Source organism: Thermobia domestica, chromosome 10, assembly GCF_964235325.1.
Source record: "Thermobia domestica chromosome 10, izTheDome1.hap1.1, whole genome shotgun sequence".
NCBI classification, from domain to species: Eukaryota; Metazoa; Arthropoda; class Insecta; order Zygentoma; family Lepismatidae; genus Thermobia; species Thermobia domestica.
In genome coordinates, this window is record NC_137463.1 from 191,839,177 (window position 1) to 191,861,260 (window position 22,084).

Below are 22,084 nucleotides of genomic sequence, written 5' to 3' on the forward strand. Positions count from 1 at the left end.
CAGAGAATGCACGATATAACTTTACAGGCGGCTGCAGAGTGGGTTTGTCTTTCCCCCATCATTTAGTTTTAAACCCAGGGCGATTTTTAGCGAAAACCACATTCTCGAAACCCTCAAATGTTAGTTTTCCACTCGCATTGTTTGCAGGAGAGCTCCCACTTACTAGTACAATTCTGCCGCTCTCAGCTTGAGAGTACCGTGAATAATGAGTTATTATATAATCTATGAAGAAAGAAATGAATCAACTTCTCATTGCACAGCAAACTAGCCTATATGTTTCAGGTCTCAGAAAATAAAAGTTATGTCCAGAATAATGTAAAATAAAGAGTATTACATTATTTTATCCCCCTGAACAGTTTTATGAAGTTATGGAGAAATCTTAGTGGACGTACGTGAAAACTTTTAGTACAACACACTATTATATACCTAATATATTCCTAAAAATCATTTTATTTTGCAACGCTAAACATAGTTATTATTTGGCGTGAAATACTTAACTTTGAGAAGTATGTCTCGTCATCAGTGTTAAGGAAAGGAAAAAGAATAGGAGAGAACGTTGGTCGTTTGTCATTTCCAACTATATGTAAATGATTTGTTTTTACTGAACTGTTGAAACATTTGAGAGCAGAATGCTGCATTTAAAGTATGCAAAATACGTATTTCTTACATGCTAAGATGATGATATATATATAAAATTAATGTGTGTATGAAATGAAAGTAGTTCTAAAACTATCTGACTTTTTTGTTCCAATTTGTGAAGTGTATATTTAGTGGTACGTGTGTCTTTCTATTATTAACTTTTCTTCTATTTTCTAAATAGGAAAGAATTTCATGGACTTTGAGATCCCACCTAGCATGACCAACTTGTGGCGCTACATGTATCATATGTACCAACTGGACGCATTCACCCAGAGTTGCCCCGCCGATCAAGATATCATTAATCACTATAAGTTACAGCAGGTAAGACTCCTCACCGGTAGACAAATCTTTATTGAGACTGCAGGTTTTAATTTGAAGGACAGCTTTACAAGTGCAAGAAGTCACCAGCAAAAATTACATACCCATTCCATGCTGTTCTTATCAGTCATTCTGAACTAGTTGATTGTGTCTGGGTGGTTTCGATTGCTTGAGCTGCGGACTTTTACCAGTTATATCACTCACTATAAACAGATTTTACACTTTTATTGTATGGGTTCAAAATTGATGAAAGATCTCTTGTTAAACTGATCGTTTATGTAGTACTTTATTACGGTGGTTTAAGTAAGAATTGACGATTTAATAATCCTTTATACACTAACAATGTAAGGGAAGTCTGTTCTTGTGCACAAAAGTCAGTTCTTTTATAAAGAAACCTGCGTAGAAAAACATTTCTACATAAATAACCAATTTAACAAAGAGATCACTTTCCAGCTTTGAACCTGTACATTAAATAGGCAAGATCTGTTATGAAGTGTGATCCGGTCTGCATATGATTGACTTAACCTGGTGAACAAAGCCACAGCTTCTTAAGAGCATGAAACTGCCCAGTAAGAGTGTATTAGATGCTTATATTACAGTCTATAATACTTTTTGCTCCAGAATATATATTATGTAACTTGACACTTTTCAAGATAACCGATGATGGGTGACATAGATGGGTTTTTCCTGTATGATGCATGTGTGTTTCTTAGCTTGGTTTGACAATTTAGTGTTCTTTCTGTTGAAGTTTTAGAGTACAAATGTGATCATTATGTACGAAGTACCTTTTCCTTGTTGAAGTGAAAGAGAACTTTAATATTGTGTCATTTTATTTTTTGTATTCTTTTCAGAAGAAATTCAATATTAACTCAAAATATACTGATTCTCCGCAAATATAGAAATTTAAGTGTTCATGTCCAATTTTTGCTTTAATTGTAAAAGCTTTTCAATACTAGGGATTATGTGAGGAATTATGTGCAAAAAATTGAAGAAATTTCATACTAAAATACCGTAGTGGCCAGTGTGTACACTTATAATTCCACTGAATGGAAAACGTGTAGAGGAATTTTGTTCTGTCAGCGATAAACCATGCACTGTTGAAGAAAAACAAACAGGTAAAGATGGAATGTACTAGCCAGTTGAAAGGAAAAGAGAAGTTAGTGAAAATACATAAAAGTGGCTGTCTAGAGGAAACAGTTTTTACAGCAATTAAGATCATAAATGAGTTGTTATGCGCTTTATCTCATCCCCCAGCTAGCCTTTAATTACCAATAAACTGCAATAGGTGTTCCGAACAGAATTTTAATGTAGCATATCGTCATCCAGAAGACTGGGAAGAATAAAAAAGCTATAGAATTTTTATCAAACAATTTAAATTGTTGTGGAATGTGAAATAGTTATTCCTGCGTGAGTCACATAAGAACGGCAAATGAATGAATATACACATTAAACTGGAGAAATATCAACAGACGGAAAAGGCAAGGATACACTAACATCAATCGGCGAAACAGAGAAGAAACAGTAATTAACTAGACATTTGAGAAAAAAATCGCAAATGGAGAGACTGATTTGCGAATCATTCTTAATTAGGATTAGGGTTGGCTGGTTTAAACCAAAAAATGAAAAATGTTCTTAAAAGTGTAAGTGTTCGTAAAATCTTGATGAACACATATTTGTGGGTTATCACGTTTCACTCTCGTATATTATTTATATTATGTTCAGACCTAAATTCCCCATTCATTACTCAGAGATTGTACCACAAAAGCAACTTTTGTCTTTTTACAAGTTTATGAATGTTTCTTTTGTGATTTGTTATAGTTTGTTATTATTGTTATGGAATTGCAATCAAAGAAAAATTCAAAATATTGTTTCGTTTAATAATGTTTCTATTGATAAAATACATCGAAATGCCGTACTTTTGGGGGAGGGGTCATACAAACCCTACGAACAACATTTATTGAAATCAGAAGTATCTTTGGTATCTATTTACTATACATAAACGGATCAGGGCCAAAATGGACTCAAATAATTCGTATCTTTATTCACTTTTCTTACTGATATGCAAATTAAGTCGTTGTATTTCTTTAACTTGGACTAAATTAGTTCTTCTGTACTCTGCAATATTTTGAAATTGTCCATATGCAATTCTGTATAAAGGTTTCACTTGTGCAACTGTTCATCCTTTTGTCCTTCTGAAATGACTATTGACAATTATATTAACAAATATGTAAAGATCAGTACAACATATTTTCATTAGAGTCCTTCGTGAGTGAGTCGGCAGACGTATCGAACTTGTGGCCAATTAGTCTCGGTTTCGAGTTCAAATGGAGGACAATTTGTCTCTGATGTAAGCCGAGAAGCGGTTTGGATTCAGTTTTAAGCTTATGTGATCCCTTCCAACATAACCCGGTTGTTCATAATAACACCAAAGCGAAACAAACTTATTTCTGTCCATATGTGATATAAATACATAGAGCAAATTATTATTATTATTATTAAAAAAAAAACTGGTTTAAACAAACAAAACAAAAAACGGGTTTAACCCCCCCCCAAAAAAAAGTTTTTTGTTTTTACAATAAAAACTATGGTTTTTGCCATCCCTGATTAGGACAAAAGAAAGCTCTAGATGTGGGTGTACTTGATAAACATTGGTTCAACTTCACCGGAAACTTCAATAAACTTTAAAGAGTAGAAGGAATTACCATTTATGAATACTTTTACAGGTTCGAGTTAATGGCAGAAAAGAATATATTCTTATTTATCTCCATTCTATCTCTTATTTCTTTGTTGTGATAATGCTTTTAAGAATGAACATCTATTTTTACACTTGAGGGGTATGATCAAATCAAATTTCAACATTGGTATTGACTGGTATCTTCTTTTTATGTCAAAGCATTATTATATATTTTTTAAATATATATATATATATATATATATATATATATATATATATATATATATATATATATATATATATATTTATTTTTGTAAATAATACTACAACTTCATCTGTTACATAACCACATACGAATATACGAATGTTATTAAAACTAAATACCAAGATTTTTTTAAATGTAGAAGTTAGGCTAGTCCAGAGATTGAACCCGAATCTCTGGCTTACTATTCCAAATTACTAAGTACTACGGTACTTAGTCCTTCCTCGGACTAGTCACTAGAGGTGCGTTTCCACCTATTCAACCACGTGGATTGTACCTCAACGTAGTCTGTTGTACGTTCAGTCATACGTGGTCGGTGTAAATGAATCCTTAAGCGTGTATGTAAAACAAATTTCCAGAAAATAATAGAACATTGTCTCATAACACAAAGAACTATATCCACTTTCGCTGAACAGTTCGTCAGATAAGGAATTAAAGAGGTAGAAGTAAAGGAAGAACCAAAGGATAAAGTGATAGCTATATGGTAGGAATCTAAATTGATGTAATAGTTGTAAGGCATATTTTACAGAGAGACTAATCTTGTACATAATATTTTGTAAAACTGATCAAAATGAAGTTACTAGTTTTTATACCACAAAGTTAGAGTTAACAGCATTTTAAAATGATTTTTAAAGCTCCCTAGTGGCTAAGCTGTTAGCGTATGCACTTTCGGCATGGGAGACCAGAGTTCGATTAAAGGCGAGAGCTCATAAGGTTTGATACCACGTTAATTTGGAATGCAGGATTGTGATGCTTACCTGGTCGCTTCACAAGTAGTTTTATTTTCTTTAATGATACTTTTTCTTTCGTTTCTGCCATCTTCCTGTTTGGTGAAGAATCTCGCAAAAAAAGTGTATAGTTCACCTCTTTTCGGTGTGTTACGTTTTTACGGAAATGAAATGAAACGAAACTTGTAAGTTTTACGTGCCAGTGTTATGCCGACTAGGCTAAAGGAGACGGTGATGATGAGAAATGAGAATGAAATGGTGGGATGAAGAAAGTGGAAAGAAATGGGAGAACCCCGAGAAAACCCACGCACACGGTGTTTTGTCCACCACAAAGTTAACTTGGCACGAGCTGGGATCGAACCAAGGACCCTATGCATCAAAGATGAACGCTCTACCACTGAGCCACCGTGGCCGTATGTTTTTACGGAGTAATTAATTTTCTGTTCTCGCTTAGGGATTCATATGTTTCATTATATACGAGTATATATTATGAGAGAAAAGGGGGAGAGGAAATTAACTGACTCTGCAGTATGAATAAAAAAAATCTAAATATTATATGTACAAAAGAAATAATTTCGATATTGTAAGGCCAAAGTTTATACAGAGTTTCACAGGTATTACCCATTTTGTTTTAACACGTGTTTCCCATATACAAATGTAAGCTTCTGTGATTACCTATTTCTCTTGATGCTAGTAGGATGACTAGCTTGTAGTGAAATTTGTTTAGCATTGAATGAACGAAGTTGATGTAAGTGATCAATATTTCCAATGGACAATTCTTAGTTATTTCTCTCTTTTTTTACCCTTTTATATGTTGCTTTAAATTATTATATTTCAAGCAAATAATATCTAATGATTTTATGTATGGAAATATTTTGAGATCACCATAATCATTAATCGTGCTGTAACACATCAGTTGTACATGTAAGAAATCTTGGCACATTTAATTCATGTCTTAACACATCAGCAATACACACATTACAATTAAAAATAATTTAGAAGTACTAACAGGTAACCAATAAAATTACATTCATCTTTTTAAACCATCTTCTGAGTTGAACAGATTTCATACAAAATCTAAATTATTCAAATCTGAAGTGTTCTCAGAGTAACAGCTGTGTATATATTCATCTTTGCAGAGATAACCTTACGATCGAGTTAAATGCTGATAGCCTCTTATACTGTAAAAACATTCATTTTCGTTCATTTTTTTATTGCCAGATTTTTGAAACCTTTTCATTGTTCGTTCCAGGGAGTGAAAATGCGAAAACACGAAGAATTGGAAACTCCAACTTTCACGACTTCGATTCCTGCTGAAGTGACTCTGGGGTAAATGGTCACATGTCTCGTCAGGAGAGAGAAGAGAAGTTGTTTTGAAGTCAATAAATAAATAAATAAATATATAAATAAATAAATACATCCTTTTGTTTCTTCCAATGCAAGAGCCAAATAAAAGTGGACAGTTAATGAGTTGACTCGTAGCATTATTATAATATATTTGGGGTCAAATGATTAAGTCATTAATGATCATGAATTAAAAGTGCTTATTAATTATGCATATTTTAAAATATAGATGTTAGATTTTTTATGTTTAAGAAAAAATGACTGTCGAAACTGGTTCAGTGCTTAAGAAGTGGAACAAAATGAACCATAGAAGCCCCAAAAGTGAAACTTCTTCCACAATCATGTGAAAATGTTAATAGTAGTTACGATTTTTTCTTTTATAGCTAAGCGTATAATATTAATTATATATTTTTTTGTTCATGTGAAGAACCAAACCAGTGATATGAAACAAAGCAAAATGATTAAAATAACCTGTCTAAAGAAGTAAACGTTAATAAATAGATTTTTTTTTTTAGTGATAAAAGTTTATTTTGCATGTATTAGAATGAACTTGACTAGTTTTGTAATCACAAAATAGTTTGTATTATGTAATTTACTACCTTTTTTTTTTTTTTTTTTTTTTTGGTAACTTTTTCTTTCAGAATGATTTTACGTGTTTTTTCAGTGCTAGATTTGTTTTCCACGGATATCTATACTTAGTCTTTTTTGTAACATATTTCTTGGAATGTGAAAATAAAATGCCTGAAATAACGAAAGTAGAAAATCAAGAATTGTGGAAACATAAAAACAAAAACTGCAACTAAATAAAATTTAAAGAAGCAATAATGCTTCTGTATTGGCGAATAGTTTTATCCAACTTAACTACACATTTTTTCTTTAATATTTAATGAATTTAGTTTTGTGTAGACGTGTGTATTCCATGAATCTTGACTTTCTTTAATTTGACTGTATTTTGGTAATGTATTATTTCGTGTCATTAATTCCATTCTACTATTAGGTACATACATATTACTATTATGTTTTTCGTGTTCTCTTCTGTAGTTCTTTCATTCCAACTCAATCTATACAGATTGCAAAGTAAAGAATTACTTGCTTTACATACATATATATATACATATATAAATATTATTTTTGTGTGTTTTTTGTACATATTAAGCATTCCTTCATATAGTACAAATTAAACAGAAAAGTTAATGGTAGAACTTTTAAAAGCGGTATTACAACTAATCTGTGGACGTAAATAGCATTTAATAATCGAATGATCTTTTCCATTAACAGTCTTCTCTTTGTGATAAAAACAATAAGTCTTCATTTAGCTGCTCACATTGTGCCTTGTTTTGATTAATATCAGTGATAATGATGATAATATACAAGTGTCATTATTTTTAGTTTCCATTTGCTGTTCTTCTTGTATTGTTTCTGAAATAATTTCCAGAAAAATACAAATAAATTAATATTAATAGTATTTTTTTCTTTTTTGATTTTTGTTATTGGTTGGTTATATTGATTATAACTTTTTGTGTATCTCAAGAACTCCATTAGGTGAGTAGAATAGTATTTTCAGCGCTGATTTCAGATTTGTTTGTAAGTTTTTCTGCCCCCTACTGTTTTGATTGAGGTAAAGAAACGTGTACTACGATTTATATACCTTACGTGTGCAAGAAGGTGCTATTACAATAAAAACCTGTTTGAAACTGATCCCTAAAATGGGTTGGTATATGATTTTTTGTCTGTATTTGGCATCAAAAACACCCCTCGGCAAAAACTAGGTATAATCAGGTGACATGAAAGAGCTCCATTTTCCCTGGTATCGTTCCTCCATTTCCACAACCGCCTGATGAAGCCTGTCACTATGCTGTCACTCATAGCACAAATGTTTTGGGAATAGAAATCTATGAGAGAGTCCAAGAACTACATTTTAGGGCTTACGTTGCTCCCCAATGCTTAACAATGCAGTTAGTAGGTCAAATACAAACTGCCCGGAAATTGTCAAACATGATTTCCCCAAAAATCTCTGCTGATTGTTGTAAATTCCAGACATGCTTTTTTCCTTCTTTTTATCTACCTCGGGGGGCGCGCTGGCTCAGTGGTAGAGCGTTCACCTCTGGTGCTTGGGGTCCCGGGTTCGATCCCAGCCCGCGCCAAGTGAACTTTGTGGTGGACAAACACCGTGCTCGTGGGTTTTCTCGGGGTTCTCCCGTTTCCTCCCACTTCCATCATTCCACCATTTCACTCATCTCTCATCATCACCGTCTCCTTTAGCCTAACCGGCATAACCGTGGGACGTAAAACTCAAAGATTTCATTTCATTTCATTTATCTACCTCATTATTCGTCATTGAACTTCTCATTACGGAACAGTTCGATGAACTGTGAGACCATAAAAATACATTCTTTGATTGTAGCATCACTAATCGTAGAAAGTTTTATTTCTGAGACATTGAAAACCTCTGCCAGATATATTCATGCTTTTGACGAAATTCTTAAAAAGGCCAGGTTTTATGTGGAGAAGGGTAGAAATACTTTTGTAGGATCAACTAAAAGATGCATGACATGTTTCTCCCTTGGAGTCAGTGAAGTTTGTTTAGGCCACAATTTCCCCTGTACAGTAGTACTACTTATATTGCATATTGTTGTAATATACTTATATACGGAATCTGAAGAACTGTGGGTGATGGAGAAATTTTGATTACGGATTGGGATTCAGCACGTAAAAGTATATAAAAGAAAGCTAATTTCAACTCTTGATACGAAGCCTTTGTTGGCCATTGTTATTTTTTGATGAGGAGTTTGATTAAATCCATATACCCTTTATGTTGAGTTCTGATGGTTTTGGATAATTTGGTTGTAATTTTATGTCTTAATTTGTGCTGAAAGGTACTGCAACGCATAAAACATACTGAAACAAAATGGTATTTTGAAAATCTAAGTACTACTATATTTACAAACTAGCAGCGTTCACCCCGCTTCGCTGCGGTCACCCCGGAACGCAATAAACTTTGTTACTTAGATAATTTTTACTTTTTCGCTTTCAAGTGATATGATAAAAACCATAGAAGATTGCAGTAAATGTTAACATTATATCGCCTGTCATTTATGTTAACCCGCCCCGCTTCGCTGCGGTCACCCCGGAACGCAATAAACTTTGTTACTTAGATAATTTTTACTTTTTCGCTTTCAAGTGATATGATAAAAACCATAGTAGATTGCAGTAAATGTTAACATTATATCGCCTGTCATTTATGTTAACCCGCCGAGTGACACGGTCATGCGGGTTGCATATAAATACGTTTATTTTTACCTATGATGAACTAACAAAGGATTTGTACGTTATGGACACTTGAATGGTCAATTATCTCAAGACACTGGTAATTAAAAATTAAAGTGATATGATAAAAACCATCTAGGGTCCAAATCCTAATAACCCCCCAAAAATGAAAGAAATTGGTTCAGCCGTATTAGCGTGATGAGGGAACAAAGGATTTGTACGTTCTCTTTTATATATAAGATTTAACTTGTCCAAGAAATGCTATTTGCTTTTGTGTAATAATTCTTGGTCATAAACTATAAAATATTTTTAAAGAAGTAAAACGTATTTAAAATATCCATTGCTACAATAATGTACTAACCTTTTATTAGTTACCAGCACAAGTGCCCGTTCTTCACACGGAAAATGATTTATGAAACATACTTGAAAGGTAGACGAGATTTTTTTTTCTGAATTGATACAGGTTCGATTTCATTAGCATGACATAAACCTTTTACACAGTCGACCCTAAATAATTTTTCACAGAAAGACCGAGGCACGAAAAGCGGTAGATTCATGAAGTTCGAAGAAAACTGTCCCAAAACTAAACTACCGTTTGTAGACTTTTATCATACGAAATAACTTTTATGCTTGTATTAGGCTTATAAATAAAACATTCGTTTATATTGTCAACAATATCGCATAAGTTGTATTTCAGGATTTTTTTTTTTTTTTTTTTTTTTAAATGAACTAGCCTTGTGAATATTTTTGTGAGAAGTGAATTGCAAAACAATGTAGGATTGCTTCAGTCCTTTGAGAATCGACCAAAAATAAACTCGCCCGTAACTACCCATTGCGGATTTATTCACAAGAAGTGTCTAACCCATATTATAGGTTATTAATGAAACATTTATTTAAAGCTCTCTCCAGGCTAAGTGGTTCACGTACGCGCCTTTGCGTAGGGTGGGAGACCGGAGTTCGATTCCCGGCGGGAGCTCCTGTGGTTCGGATCGCATGTTCAGTTGTAGGTTCGTCTCATATGACCTCCCTCCTAAAAGGGACATTAAACTCAAAACCAAATCAAAACATTTAATTATGAAATACGAACAAAATTTCGCTCTTTTTCAAAGAAAATCGTCCGAGAAAAACTCATCCCAAAAAATAAACCACCCTTTGTGGATATTTTTCAGGACAAGTAAGTTATGCTATATTACCAGGCTACTAAGAATTGAGTTGATTTTGAGTTTAACGTCCGTTTCAACAGCAAGGCTATATGGAATCCGAACCATATGAGCTCCCGCCGGGAATCGAACCCGGGTCTCCCACGCCAAAGGCGCGTACGCTAGCCACTTAGCCACTAAGGAGCTCTACCAGGCTACTAAATTATGCTGCAATTTCATTTGTTAATGAAATATGAAGAAAATACCTGAGTCATTTTTGAGAATGTCGTTCGAAAAAAAAAAAAGAAAACAAGCACCAAGAGTAATTACCCCTTGATATTTTTTTCAAGACAAATAATGCTATATTATCGGATTATTAATGAAACATTTATTTATGAAATATGAAAAAATGGCAAGTTGTTTTTGCGAAAACCGCCCGAAAAAAAAAAACTCCTAACGAAAACTATCCCTTGCGAATTTTTTCCTATAAAAAACGTCTTATACCATATTATAAGAGTTGCTAATAAAATATTGAAATATGAACAAAACCGTTAAAGCTGTTTTCGAGAAAATGGCACATTTTGATTTTTTAACCTAGAGAATCGTATAAAACACCTTTTTTCAAAAATTAGTTTTTATACGCTGAATGGTATGGTATCTAGGACAGTGAAAATCTTTACATCGGGACGGACGGACACACTGATAGTTTTTTCCATACATATGGACCATAAAACGTAAATCCGTTGAAATCTAGATTTTTTTGACGCTCACCACAATTTGTCTTCTATTCGTCGATTGAAAGTTTTACAAAAAATTACTAGAAATATACCTCTTTTTCTCTCAACAATACACTTGGATAATTGCATACACAAGAAAGAAAAAGAGTTGCATTAAAAAGATGAGCGCGAAATTCCCGAATTGTTCTTACGTCTCTGGAGTGAGTGGATTATCTGTGTTGCAAAGGTCCTTTAAAATATATTGTAAGAAAGTAAATTGACAAGTGGATTTTTGTTTGTTTGTTTGTTTAGTTTAGTTTAGTTTCCAACATTTCAACTTTTTCAAAAGAAGCAATTTATTTATTTATTTATTTATTTATTTATTTATTTTGGAGCAACGTCCTACGGTTATGCATCGAGGCTAAGGGAGATGATGATCATAAAATAAGATGGATAATGATGATTGAATGACAAGAGTGGGAGGAAACGGAAGAACCCCGAGAAAATCCACGCACACGGTGTTTGTCCGTCACAAAGCTCATTTGGCAGGAGTTGTGATCGAACCTTAGACCTCACGCGCCAGAGGTGAGCGTTCTATTACTGAGCCACCGTGGTCCTTTTTTAAAATTATTTTTATTCTAATAAAAAAACATCAATTCCGTAAAGACGTTTTCTTTTATTTCTGGCTCCTTATCCCGAGGTACATGTACATCCCAGGACCTGGTCTGTTTTGAGAGTAATTGAAGGAATCTTCAGTCTGAAGGATTTGAATCCTGTGTACACTAAGGAACATCCACTACTTTGATACTCTACAAAATTGCATGTTTTCTTGCTTTTAGCGGTCGAAATATTTACGAGTGTCACTGGTGCAGAATGTGTCCCACTAAACGCGGATGGAGGTCCACGGATTCCCTTTTATAGTGACAAGGGAATTTTATAGTGCATGTATACAATAGAATATAAATGCTGTAGTAGTATTTCAAATAGGAATACAGCTTTAAATGTAAGTACAACATTTAAAAACCCAATTTTGCCCAATAAAACCCCTGGGCTTACATAAATGTTAATACCGAGAATCAAGCTAGTGCCAAATACAACTGTATGACTGTATAAAGACCGTAAGAATAGAGAAGAGGATACGACAGGGTGATTTCTGTCAAACTTTTCTATAAACTAAACCTGAGTGTGTATTTTGATCTCTCAACTATAAGAATAGAAGGAGAATGGTAACGGGAACATTTGGCCATCTTAGTTTCACTAATGAAATTGGTCTCTTCGCAAACAACTACTCAGAACTTCAGGATATTGCAGAAGAGCTAAATGTAAAGAATAAGACAGTGTGGTTGAAAGCGAATATGGAAAACGGTGGTAAAATGATGATAAAAAAAATTGCAAGGAAGTCAAGGATTGAAGTTGGAAATACAGATTTGAAGAAGTGAATACCTATGTCATCTGTGATACGTAATACGAGGTAGTATCAAAAAGTTTCAATACTTGCAGTGGCGTAGGGAAGGGGGCCCCAGGGGATCATCTCCCAAAGGGTTTTGACAATGTACTTAGATGTTTGTAATTTTTTTCTCGGAACAAAAATTGCCTTTCATGTTCTCTATTTCAAAACAAGATGTCACTAAACAGTTCCTAGACAAGTTCTGTTTACCAACGTAGTCTTTATTCTTTAAACATGTTTGTATTTTGGCTGTTATGAAACTCAAGTTTTACAAGAATCCCGGCTGTTCAAAGGTGTGAGAGAGAGAGAGAGTAAGGAGGACGTATTGGATATGGTGACCTTCAAGTTATTGTTCTACTGTTTGACATAGCAATGACCACAGTTTTCACGCGTCTTCTTTGACCCAAAGCCAAAGTTCGGCGATTAAGACAGGCAATACTCAAACGAATCAGTTCCTTTCTAATCATAAAAGGAGATTCCGAGAAAAAAAAAATCTTAGTTCAAGAACTAACGGACGTATTTGAGCCCAAGAAATCATTGACCTCGACAAAAATAAAACGCCTGACATGTCGTTTATTTTGAATCATTCACCGCCGTTCCGAATAGAATTAACTGCAACAGGATACCTCAGTTTAATACCACTGACTTCTAGCCGCAATTGGCATAAAAGAAAGCGACGATCAATTGATTTCGATAAATGCCCTGCAGCTAGTTTCCTTAACGAATAAGGAAGGGGGGGAAGAAAGAAAGGAGGGGTAAAAATAAAGATTTTCCTTCGTTGTTTTGGTTTCATTCAGATGAAATATATTTGAGGGAAAACCGTTAACAGGAGAGGGTGGAAAACAATAGTAAAGACTTCTAGCGTGTGACTGTCACAGCAATCTGATGTTTGATCAATTGGAGCAGTTGAGAACATTTGCTTGAGTTAGACGTGCCTAGTGTGTCGAAATAAGAACTTATTTTGCAATTGCAAAATGTCTGAAAGTGGTTTACAAAAATTATTAAAAGCTGAAAAAAAAGCAAGTGTGTTAATTTCGGTGAGGAAAACCTGTGAACAAAGAAACCAAAAAAACAACGGAGAAAAACCTAAAGATATTAATTCAGATGAAGACTCGAAAACAGTTTTAGAAAAGTGGGTAGAACGAAAAGGACAGTAGTGGTGTTAATTTTGGCGAAGAAAATGTGCAAAAATAGCAATCGAAAAACGACCAATACGTTACTGTCTATGTTAAGTTACGTACGTCTAAAGTTACTGTCTTTTACAATAACGTGTCGATGGCCAGCCCCCATTTCAAACGGAAACCTCATTCACTTATGCTGTGGGTCCAGGTAAATGGCAACGTTGCATTTTCATTTAACATTAGGTGCACAAAGCGTGCACAGCCCAAACGGTTCGTCCGATTAAAAAAAAAAAACACTTTAGATTGAAAACATCATATTTGGAGATGGGTTTTCCTCTTACATTTTGTTGTAATAATAAGAGTTACCTATGTCAGGGGCTTTTGAGATACCCTGTATATATAACAGCACTAGGGCCCTTTCCCCAAACAAAAATCCGGCTATGCTACTGGATACTAGTTCTGTTTACAGGAAAGTAGTTCATTTATCTACGTTTACATACACTCTTATCAACTTCAAAGTAGTCACCTGGTACAAAATAGCGCTCTCAGCGTTTCTTCCACTGCTGGAAAGTGTTCTGGAAGTTTTCTTTTCGAAACATGTCAAGTATTTTCTGCGATTCGCGCTGGATATCCGTAGTAGTGTCGAAACGGCAATCTTTGAACTGTATCTCCAGCTTCAGGAAGGTGGCGAAGTCTGCAGGAGTCAAATCGGGCGAGTAGGGTAGGTGCGGAAGTGTGATTATTTGGTTTCTCACTAGAAACTCACGTGTGAGGAGAGCACGGTGACAGGATGCATTGTTATGGAGCAGCCAGCTTTTCACGCGCCACAGATATGATCGCTTTCGCCGAATATTCTCCCTCAGACGCCTTAAAACTCGCTATTTATTAACTGACTAGCTACTGAGGACGAATTCGTGGTGCACAATGCCGCGAATGTCATGAAAGACGATGAGCATGCACTTGGTCGAGCTGCGGACCTGCCTTACATTTTTCGGTCGTGGAGATGATGGGCTTTTTCACTGTGAAGACTGTTGCTTTGTCTCGTGGTCGCACATATACATCTAAGTTTCGTCACCGATGATAATGCATGACACAAAGGACGGGTCATCCAAGGCACCTAAATTTCGTCACCGATGATGATCCATGACATAAAGGATGGGTCATCTACGATACATTGACGAGAGTTCTTGGCAAATTTCCACGTGGTGTTCCTTCTGCTCCTGGGTCAGTAGCCTGGGGACGAACATGGCAGCAACACGGCACATGTTCAAATCACACGTGAGGATTGCCTGCACTATTCCGTATTACACACCGACAGCAATGTTGTGGATTATTCTTCAACGATCCCTATACACAAGTTGCCGAGTTCTTCACGGGTGTTGTGCTCGTTGAAGGTCGTCCTGATTTCCCGTTATATTCCAGTGATGTTCTTCCGCTTTTGGAGCGCGCGTGCCACTCAAAAACACTCCCAGCGACTCATTGCATTACCACTGTATACTTGTCGAATTATGTCAAGCGTCTCTGTGGCGGATTTGCCCAGTTTCACACAGAATTTAATGTTCGCTCGTTGTTCTAATTTTCTGTCCATGATAAAATCGTAGATATGGTAACGCACATGGTCAGAATATAGTACTAGCTGCACTGCTCCCAATGTACAATCCGCGGCAAAAAACCTGCAACATGAGGATGTAAGTTTATTGTGAAACTACGCCTAACAGTACAGGGAATGAACATAACGTTTACGTGGAACGAATCACGCCAGGATGAACTTCGGCCTCCTCCCGTGCACACTTATTTTGGAGCAAAAGACTTCGTCATTTCACAATAAACTTATATGCTCATGTTGCAGGTTTTTTTGCCGCGGATTGTACACGAGAGATGATCTCTTGGCACATTGACTTAAGAAGGTCGGTGCTCCTTGTCTGTGCGTGCAGCCTTGTGCTGTCATCTGTTGGCGTGCTACAGAACTTGTCTTGAAAAGTTTGATACCACCTCGCATTCATGGATGGTAACATTAGGCGGAAGTGCATTCGGTAGCTTTATATTGAAAAGTCAACTGCCAATATGTCTAACGTAAAGCATAAACGGACATTGCTAAAGATCTGCCTTTTTTGCCTATGATAGTCATAAAAAAGTAAGTGTTCATAAACTCAGTATATCGTGTCAATTAAACCTTACATCTCTGGGCCAATCCAAATGAAATCGACCAATGATGGTTGCTGACAAAATTTAGTTTTATTATAATTATTAATTTTTACCTAAGTTTGTACCACATTTATGGAGTTCAAAACGGGCATTCATTTACTTTTTAGCCGCGCAGGTTTTGTCGTAGCGGCTATTTTGTATAGGCGCCTGAGCGCATTTTGAACTTTTTACTGCATTACGTTAAACGCTGTAACCTTTTTACGTTTTAAAGATAATTAGTTCAAACCAAAACTGTATGAAAGATAATGGAATGGACAATATTCTATGTTCTGTGCACATTTAGACGTACTTTAGAACGTCGAAAATCTTTGAGTTTTACGTTCCACAGTTTAGAACGTCGAGAAAAGAAACTCTGAACATTGAGGTTGGAAATGTAGAAATTGCAATTTTGGAATGTACATTTTGAAAGGAAATAAATGAGACTCACCTTCAATTCTTTGTCTACATAGAGACTAGATAATAGACAACGTCCCAAACAAGTTTCAGATCTGAGAACCATATAGTTCATTTTTTGGAAATTTTTAAACATTGCGAATTTTCGAAAATCGTATATTTTCACCATCAAATATCTCAGGAAGGACAGAAGTGAAAAATCTTAAATTTGCACAAAATAGACGATAGTTGTGCAGTAATAAGTGGGTAAAATTGCATCACTGAGACTCGAGTAGTTTGAGTTATAAGTTTTTTCTTCACTGGTACTTGATATCATGAAGCGCCATTGGAGTGAATATAAACTTTGTAGCAAAAGTCAAAATAATAGTAGAAATAATAGTTGAAAGTAATGTTAAATGGGTAAAGTGTGTGTATAATTTATGAATCACATCTTATACAAAAAACGAAAGTCATCTGTTATGTCTTTTCTGCCTATAGCGCTGCTGTTAAGATATCAGTGAGGTAAATTTGTGTACAGAGTTTGGCACTGATATTGAAAGTACGACCTGTAGAGTTGTGAACTCGGTGGGTGTGAGTTTCCTGCGAACCTTAGTGCATAGTTTAAAAGAGGTTCTTGGGCCATGGGAATGGAAAAAGTGATCAAAAAGATCGTTATTTGTCTGACTGATGTCTTCAATTCTCCAATCCACCATTTCTGTCATAAATACAGGCTACGGTATCATTAGGTGCAAATCACAACATGCTATGTTCTGGAAGTACTGAAGTAATGCAATCAGCAAATTCATCTGATTGTGAGTATTCATAACATCTGATTTGTGTTTTCGTCGGAGGTACAAATCTATGATGTGATCTGGTATTAATGATTCTTTTACAAGTAGCAAATCTCGAATTTCTTGCTGTTTGATTGCACTTCTGATGAAACATAGATAAATTTTATGCCTGAGGTACTATATCAACACAAACCTGCACATTTGTTCAGTTTTTAAAATCATGAATTTCTGCAACAACTTATAACTCAGAAACTACTCAAGTCTTAAGTGATGCAATTTTACTTACTTGTTACTGCACAACTGTCGTCTATTTTGTGCAAAGTTGGGATTTTTCACTTCTGTCCTCCCTGGGATATTTGATGGTGAAAACACACGCTTTTCAAAAATTCGCTAAGTTTAAAAATTTCCAAAAAAAACTAGTATACGGTTCTCAGATCTGAAACTTGTTTGAGACATTGTTTACTATCTAGCCTCTATGTAGACAAAGAATTGAAGGTGAGTCTCATTTAAGCTTCTTTTTTCGACGTTCTAAAGTACGTCTCAATGTGCACAGAACACAGAATGTTATCCATTCCATTATCTTTCATATGGTTTTGGTTTGAACTAATTATCTTTAAAACCTAAAAAGTTACAGCGTTTAACGGAATGCACTAAAAAGTGCAAAATACGCTCAGGCGCCTATACAAAATGGCCGCCACAAACAAACCTGCGCGGCTAAAAAATAAATGAATACCCGTTTTCAACTTCCTGAATGTGGTATTAATCTTAGGTAAAAATATAAATAAATTTTGTCAGCAACCTTTGCCATGGAAATTGGTCGATTTCATTTGGATTGACCCCTCTGTAAGATGCATATAAAAAAAAATGTAGCAAGTTACATAAAGAACCCCAGAAACAAAGCATGATTGTTAATATTCCGCGAGTTTAGACTTTTTTTTTTCGAACTTCAACAATAATATTAGTATGAGGTGCTTCATGAACCACACTATAAGCTTATTAACTCTAGTCTTCACGAAAACAAGAAGTATAATGGTTCATGAAGCGCTTCATACTGAAAGTGTTTTGCAAGTTCGAAAAAACGTTTAAATTGGCAGAATACCAAACACTATGCTTGTTCCCGGGATTCTTTATGTGACTTGCTACAATATATTTCATATGTATCTTACATAGATATAACGTTTAGTGTTTATACTTCACATGATATACTGATTTTTATGAACTTTTACTTTCAATGACTATCATAGGCGGAACAAAAGCCGAGTCTCTTTTCACCTCCTTTCGAATGAACGTATTCTGCATGTTTTGATGTATGGACTGGAGGAGACTTGGACACTAACAAAATTAGACGTAAAATGTCAGCACACTACATACCTGAAAATGGGAGATGTATTTTAGGAATCACCCGCAAAGATAGGAAAAGAATCAAATGGATCAGAAAGATAACAGGAGTGACGGATATTATCATAAAAGTGACACTAAGCTTGGACATACTAGATGACACTATGATTGATGGTCAAAAGCAAGTCTTAACTAGATACCAATAAATAGGGTTGCCAACTGGCCGGAAATATTGCTGTTATTTTGATTAAAGCCGGTGACCGGTACAAACTACCTTTTATTCTGTAAATCCAAAACTATCACCTTCCACCATCTGTCAATGATTAATATATTTTGTCCATCTGTTCAGATAATATTAAAGAGATGACAGGGACTGTATCAGGTAAAATTTACTTGTAAGGAATTTTATACATTTATTGAGAGTGAAAAAGGACTTCTTAAAGCAATTTCCTATAGTTGAAGTATAAGTTTAAAGAATAAATTTCATTTTCCAAATCCAAAATTGTCACGTAAAGATTAATATACTTTTTTTCATCTGTTTCGATAATTTTAAAGAAGTGGCAATTACTGGTAAATACAATAAAATGATCAATGCCGATTTCAGTTTCTCATTTATAGCGCAATGTATCTATTAATTTTATTAGTGCTAAGGATATTTGTAAATTATTCATTGTAGCTTTGGAAAATTCAAGATTACTAATAAAATTCCAACTGACCAAAGCAGTATATACGTATATTTTAAGATTATATATTTGTGTTACAGTTTCTGCTATGTAACATAGCCTTCCTGGTTGAGGCTGAATATAGTCTTCCTCTGATAATGTGTCTGAGGAAGGCTATGTTACATAGCCGAAACTGTAACACAAATATATAATCTTAAAATATATATATACTGCTTTGGTCATTGGAGTTTTACTAAGGATATGCAGAATACTGGTGCTGATGCACTTTTGTTCGCGATAGTACATTTTCCTTCCCATGGATGTGTCCGAACAGAGATACTTCGCACTTAGACCTATATCACAAGGAATTTGACGAGGTGCTGGGTTTTATTTTCCAGAGTCGGCAACCCTACCAACAAATAAGAAAAACATTAGGGAATGTCCTTATACAATATAGTGTAACGAAATCAAGCAGCACTGCGAAGAAACCTGGAAAAGAATTGCTCACAATAGATGGTTGTAGAGTTGAAAAGGCTTTCATCCAGTAATAGATTGACAATGGTTAGTATATACTTATTTTTATTATATATTATTTTTCGACTTACGGATTTCTTTGAATTTTACCTAATAAAATGGTTTTATGGCCAAAGTAATTCATTATGAAAATTAGCTCAATTAAATAATAATAAATGGTTCCCCGAGCGATCTCAACTTTTCAATGGATTTACAATATACAATATGAGACAGGTACCCTGAAAGTTTGGAAAGACAATTATACATTAATAAACAAACATTATGAAGGTAATAACCATTAAATGAAATGGAGTCTTCCAAGTTTTACGTCCCACGATTATGCCGGCTAGGCTAAAGGGGAGAGTGATGAGAAATGAATGAAAGGGTGGAATGAAGAAAGTAGAACCCCAAGAAAATCCACGCACGCAATATTTGTGTACCACAAAGCTCACTTGGTGCGAGCTAGGATCAAACCAAGGATCCCATGCACCAGAGGTGAACGCTCTACCTATAACCTGTAACCATAAAGTTTGAGTTCTTCACTCAATCCTTTAACACCTATACACATCGGTCAATTTGACCGATAGGCATTTTTACGTTTTGATGTTGGCAACACTGGTTGATATTGGCGCTCGTCGTTCACAATACCTTCCTCTCTCCCTCGCCCCTATCACAACGCAGAATATCGCAACACATTGTTGCTGCTCAGGTTGAATGCGTACCTGACGATCGACTTCAGAAAAGGATGACATGTGAGAAGTGTCCAACAGGAAGTGATAGGAGGAAATGCATCAAGATAGCACAAATGCACGAAGTGCAACCTCGCAATATGTTGTTAATATCAAAGAAGAGTATGTACAGAATGTGCTAAAGAATGTGTGAGCAAAGAAACTGAGGAAGTTTGTGAATTTTAACTTACACCAGTATATAATATGTCAGAGTTTGATAATTTTCAATAACATCAAGTTTCTGCTTTTGTAAAAAAGTTTCAAAATTTTAATACATTTATTATCACAAAATTTTAATACATTTATTATCAATCATGTCTAAAGAACATTTAAATAAACAAACAAAAATTATTAATCTTTTTATTGCTTTACGATGTTTTTAAACAGTAAAATAGGTTTAAAAACATTAAAAATGTATACACGGTCAAAATGACCACGTGTTCCTATAAGTGTTAAGCATTGATAGAATCACTATTAAAATATTTAGTTTGCTTTTATGGTTGAATCATGTCTTTCTGAACATAATTTCGTAATTTTTAAAATATTTTTGTACCTTGGTTACAAAATACAGGATTTTTATTTCAAAGCAACATTGCCATAAAATAGATCTTATGTGTAGCTACTGAGCAGTATTGCCCTATTATGGTAAAATATCATAAGAATACTGTCAGTAATTACCAACAGTTTCGTTGAAATATTTTCCTAGAGCAAGAAACCACAAATAGAAAATGAAAAAAGAACTTTCGCGGAACGTACGAGATAGAGCTTCTACAATACTGAATTTGACTGTCCCCTGTTGAAGTATCTAAAGAAGTGACCCACAAATCATTTATATGAATATTGTATGAAAGCAATAATGCCAATTAAATGATCACTGAAGTTATTCGTGCGGATAATGCAATAGAATGCGATGTTGCTTGAGAGCAACAGTGCCAAATAAATGGTTAAAGGACATTTACTCCCTTTACGAGCAATAGTAGAACTTAAGCCCCCCCAATCACCCACAAAGAATGAAAAACGTAATGAAATTTTTACCAAAATACAGAGTTAATATTTAAATTCAAAAACAATCGTGAAACATTGCTATAAAATGTCCTTTAAATTATTTCTTCAAACACTTTTCGATGTTTGGAGATACTAAGGAAAGAAACAATCGTTCAAATTCTCTCTCTCTCGAAAAAAATAAATATATATATATATATATATATATATATATATATATATATTGGTCCACGTCATAAGTGTTCCTGCAGTCGACGCCTGCCTTTACCCAGCATAGATAGTGTGCGAAACTACATAATCATATCTGTATATGACACTACAGGCAACAGATACATACAGGATCTGTATATAATACTACAGACAACAGAGGGAAGAATTTCTGGAAACTGATCCATCGCAATACCGACTACTACGTAGCTTAAATAAAAGGAGAAAATACGATAAGTACTAAAGCAGTGTATTGAATTCCTTACCCACATGAAAAACCTCTCATATAAGAGGGAATAAACTAAACTGAACAGTTTAGTTGATTTTGAGTTTAACGTCCCTAAAGCCTCCTCGCTAATCTAGTGGCTAGCGCGATACCTTTGGTGCACATAGTTCCGGGTTCGATTCCTGATGGAAGAGCACAAAAATTTAATTTCATCATTAATCACCCGTTTCCTTTAGCCTAATGGGTATAACCGTGGGATGTTTAGTGGCATTTCATTTTCTACGGAGAGGTACGTAAACTAGCTACCTATGTGTAGAATTTGTTCAAAAGACAACCTCAAATAATACTATTTGATTATGGATCTTATTATTTCCAATCTCTGTAG

At 34.8% G+C, this 22,084-nt stretch overlaps 1 protein-coding gene across 1 annotated transcript in view; it reads left to right on the forward strand.

Moving 5' to 3' along the window:
- Positions 1-7,430, forward strand: part of Clic (chloride intracellular channel protein 5) — a 200,570-nt gene extending 193,140 nt beyond the window's left edge. The window contains exons 5-6 of the mRNA XM_081728906.1: positions 821-960; positions 5,874-7,430. Coding sequence (XP_081585032.1) covers positions 821-960; positions 5,874-5,954 — 221 coding nt within the window. The 3' untranslated portion in view covers positions 5,955-7,430. The remainder of the gene's footprint in view (positions 1-820; positions 961-5,873) is intronic.
- Positions 7,431-22,084: the final 14,654 nt, after the last annotated feature.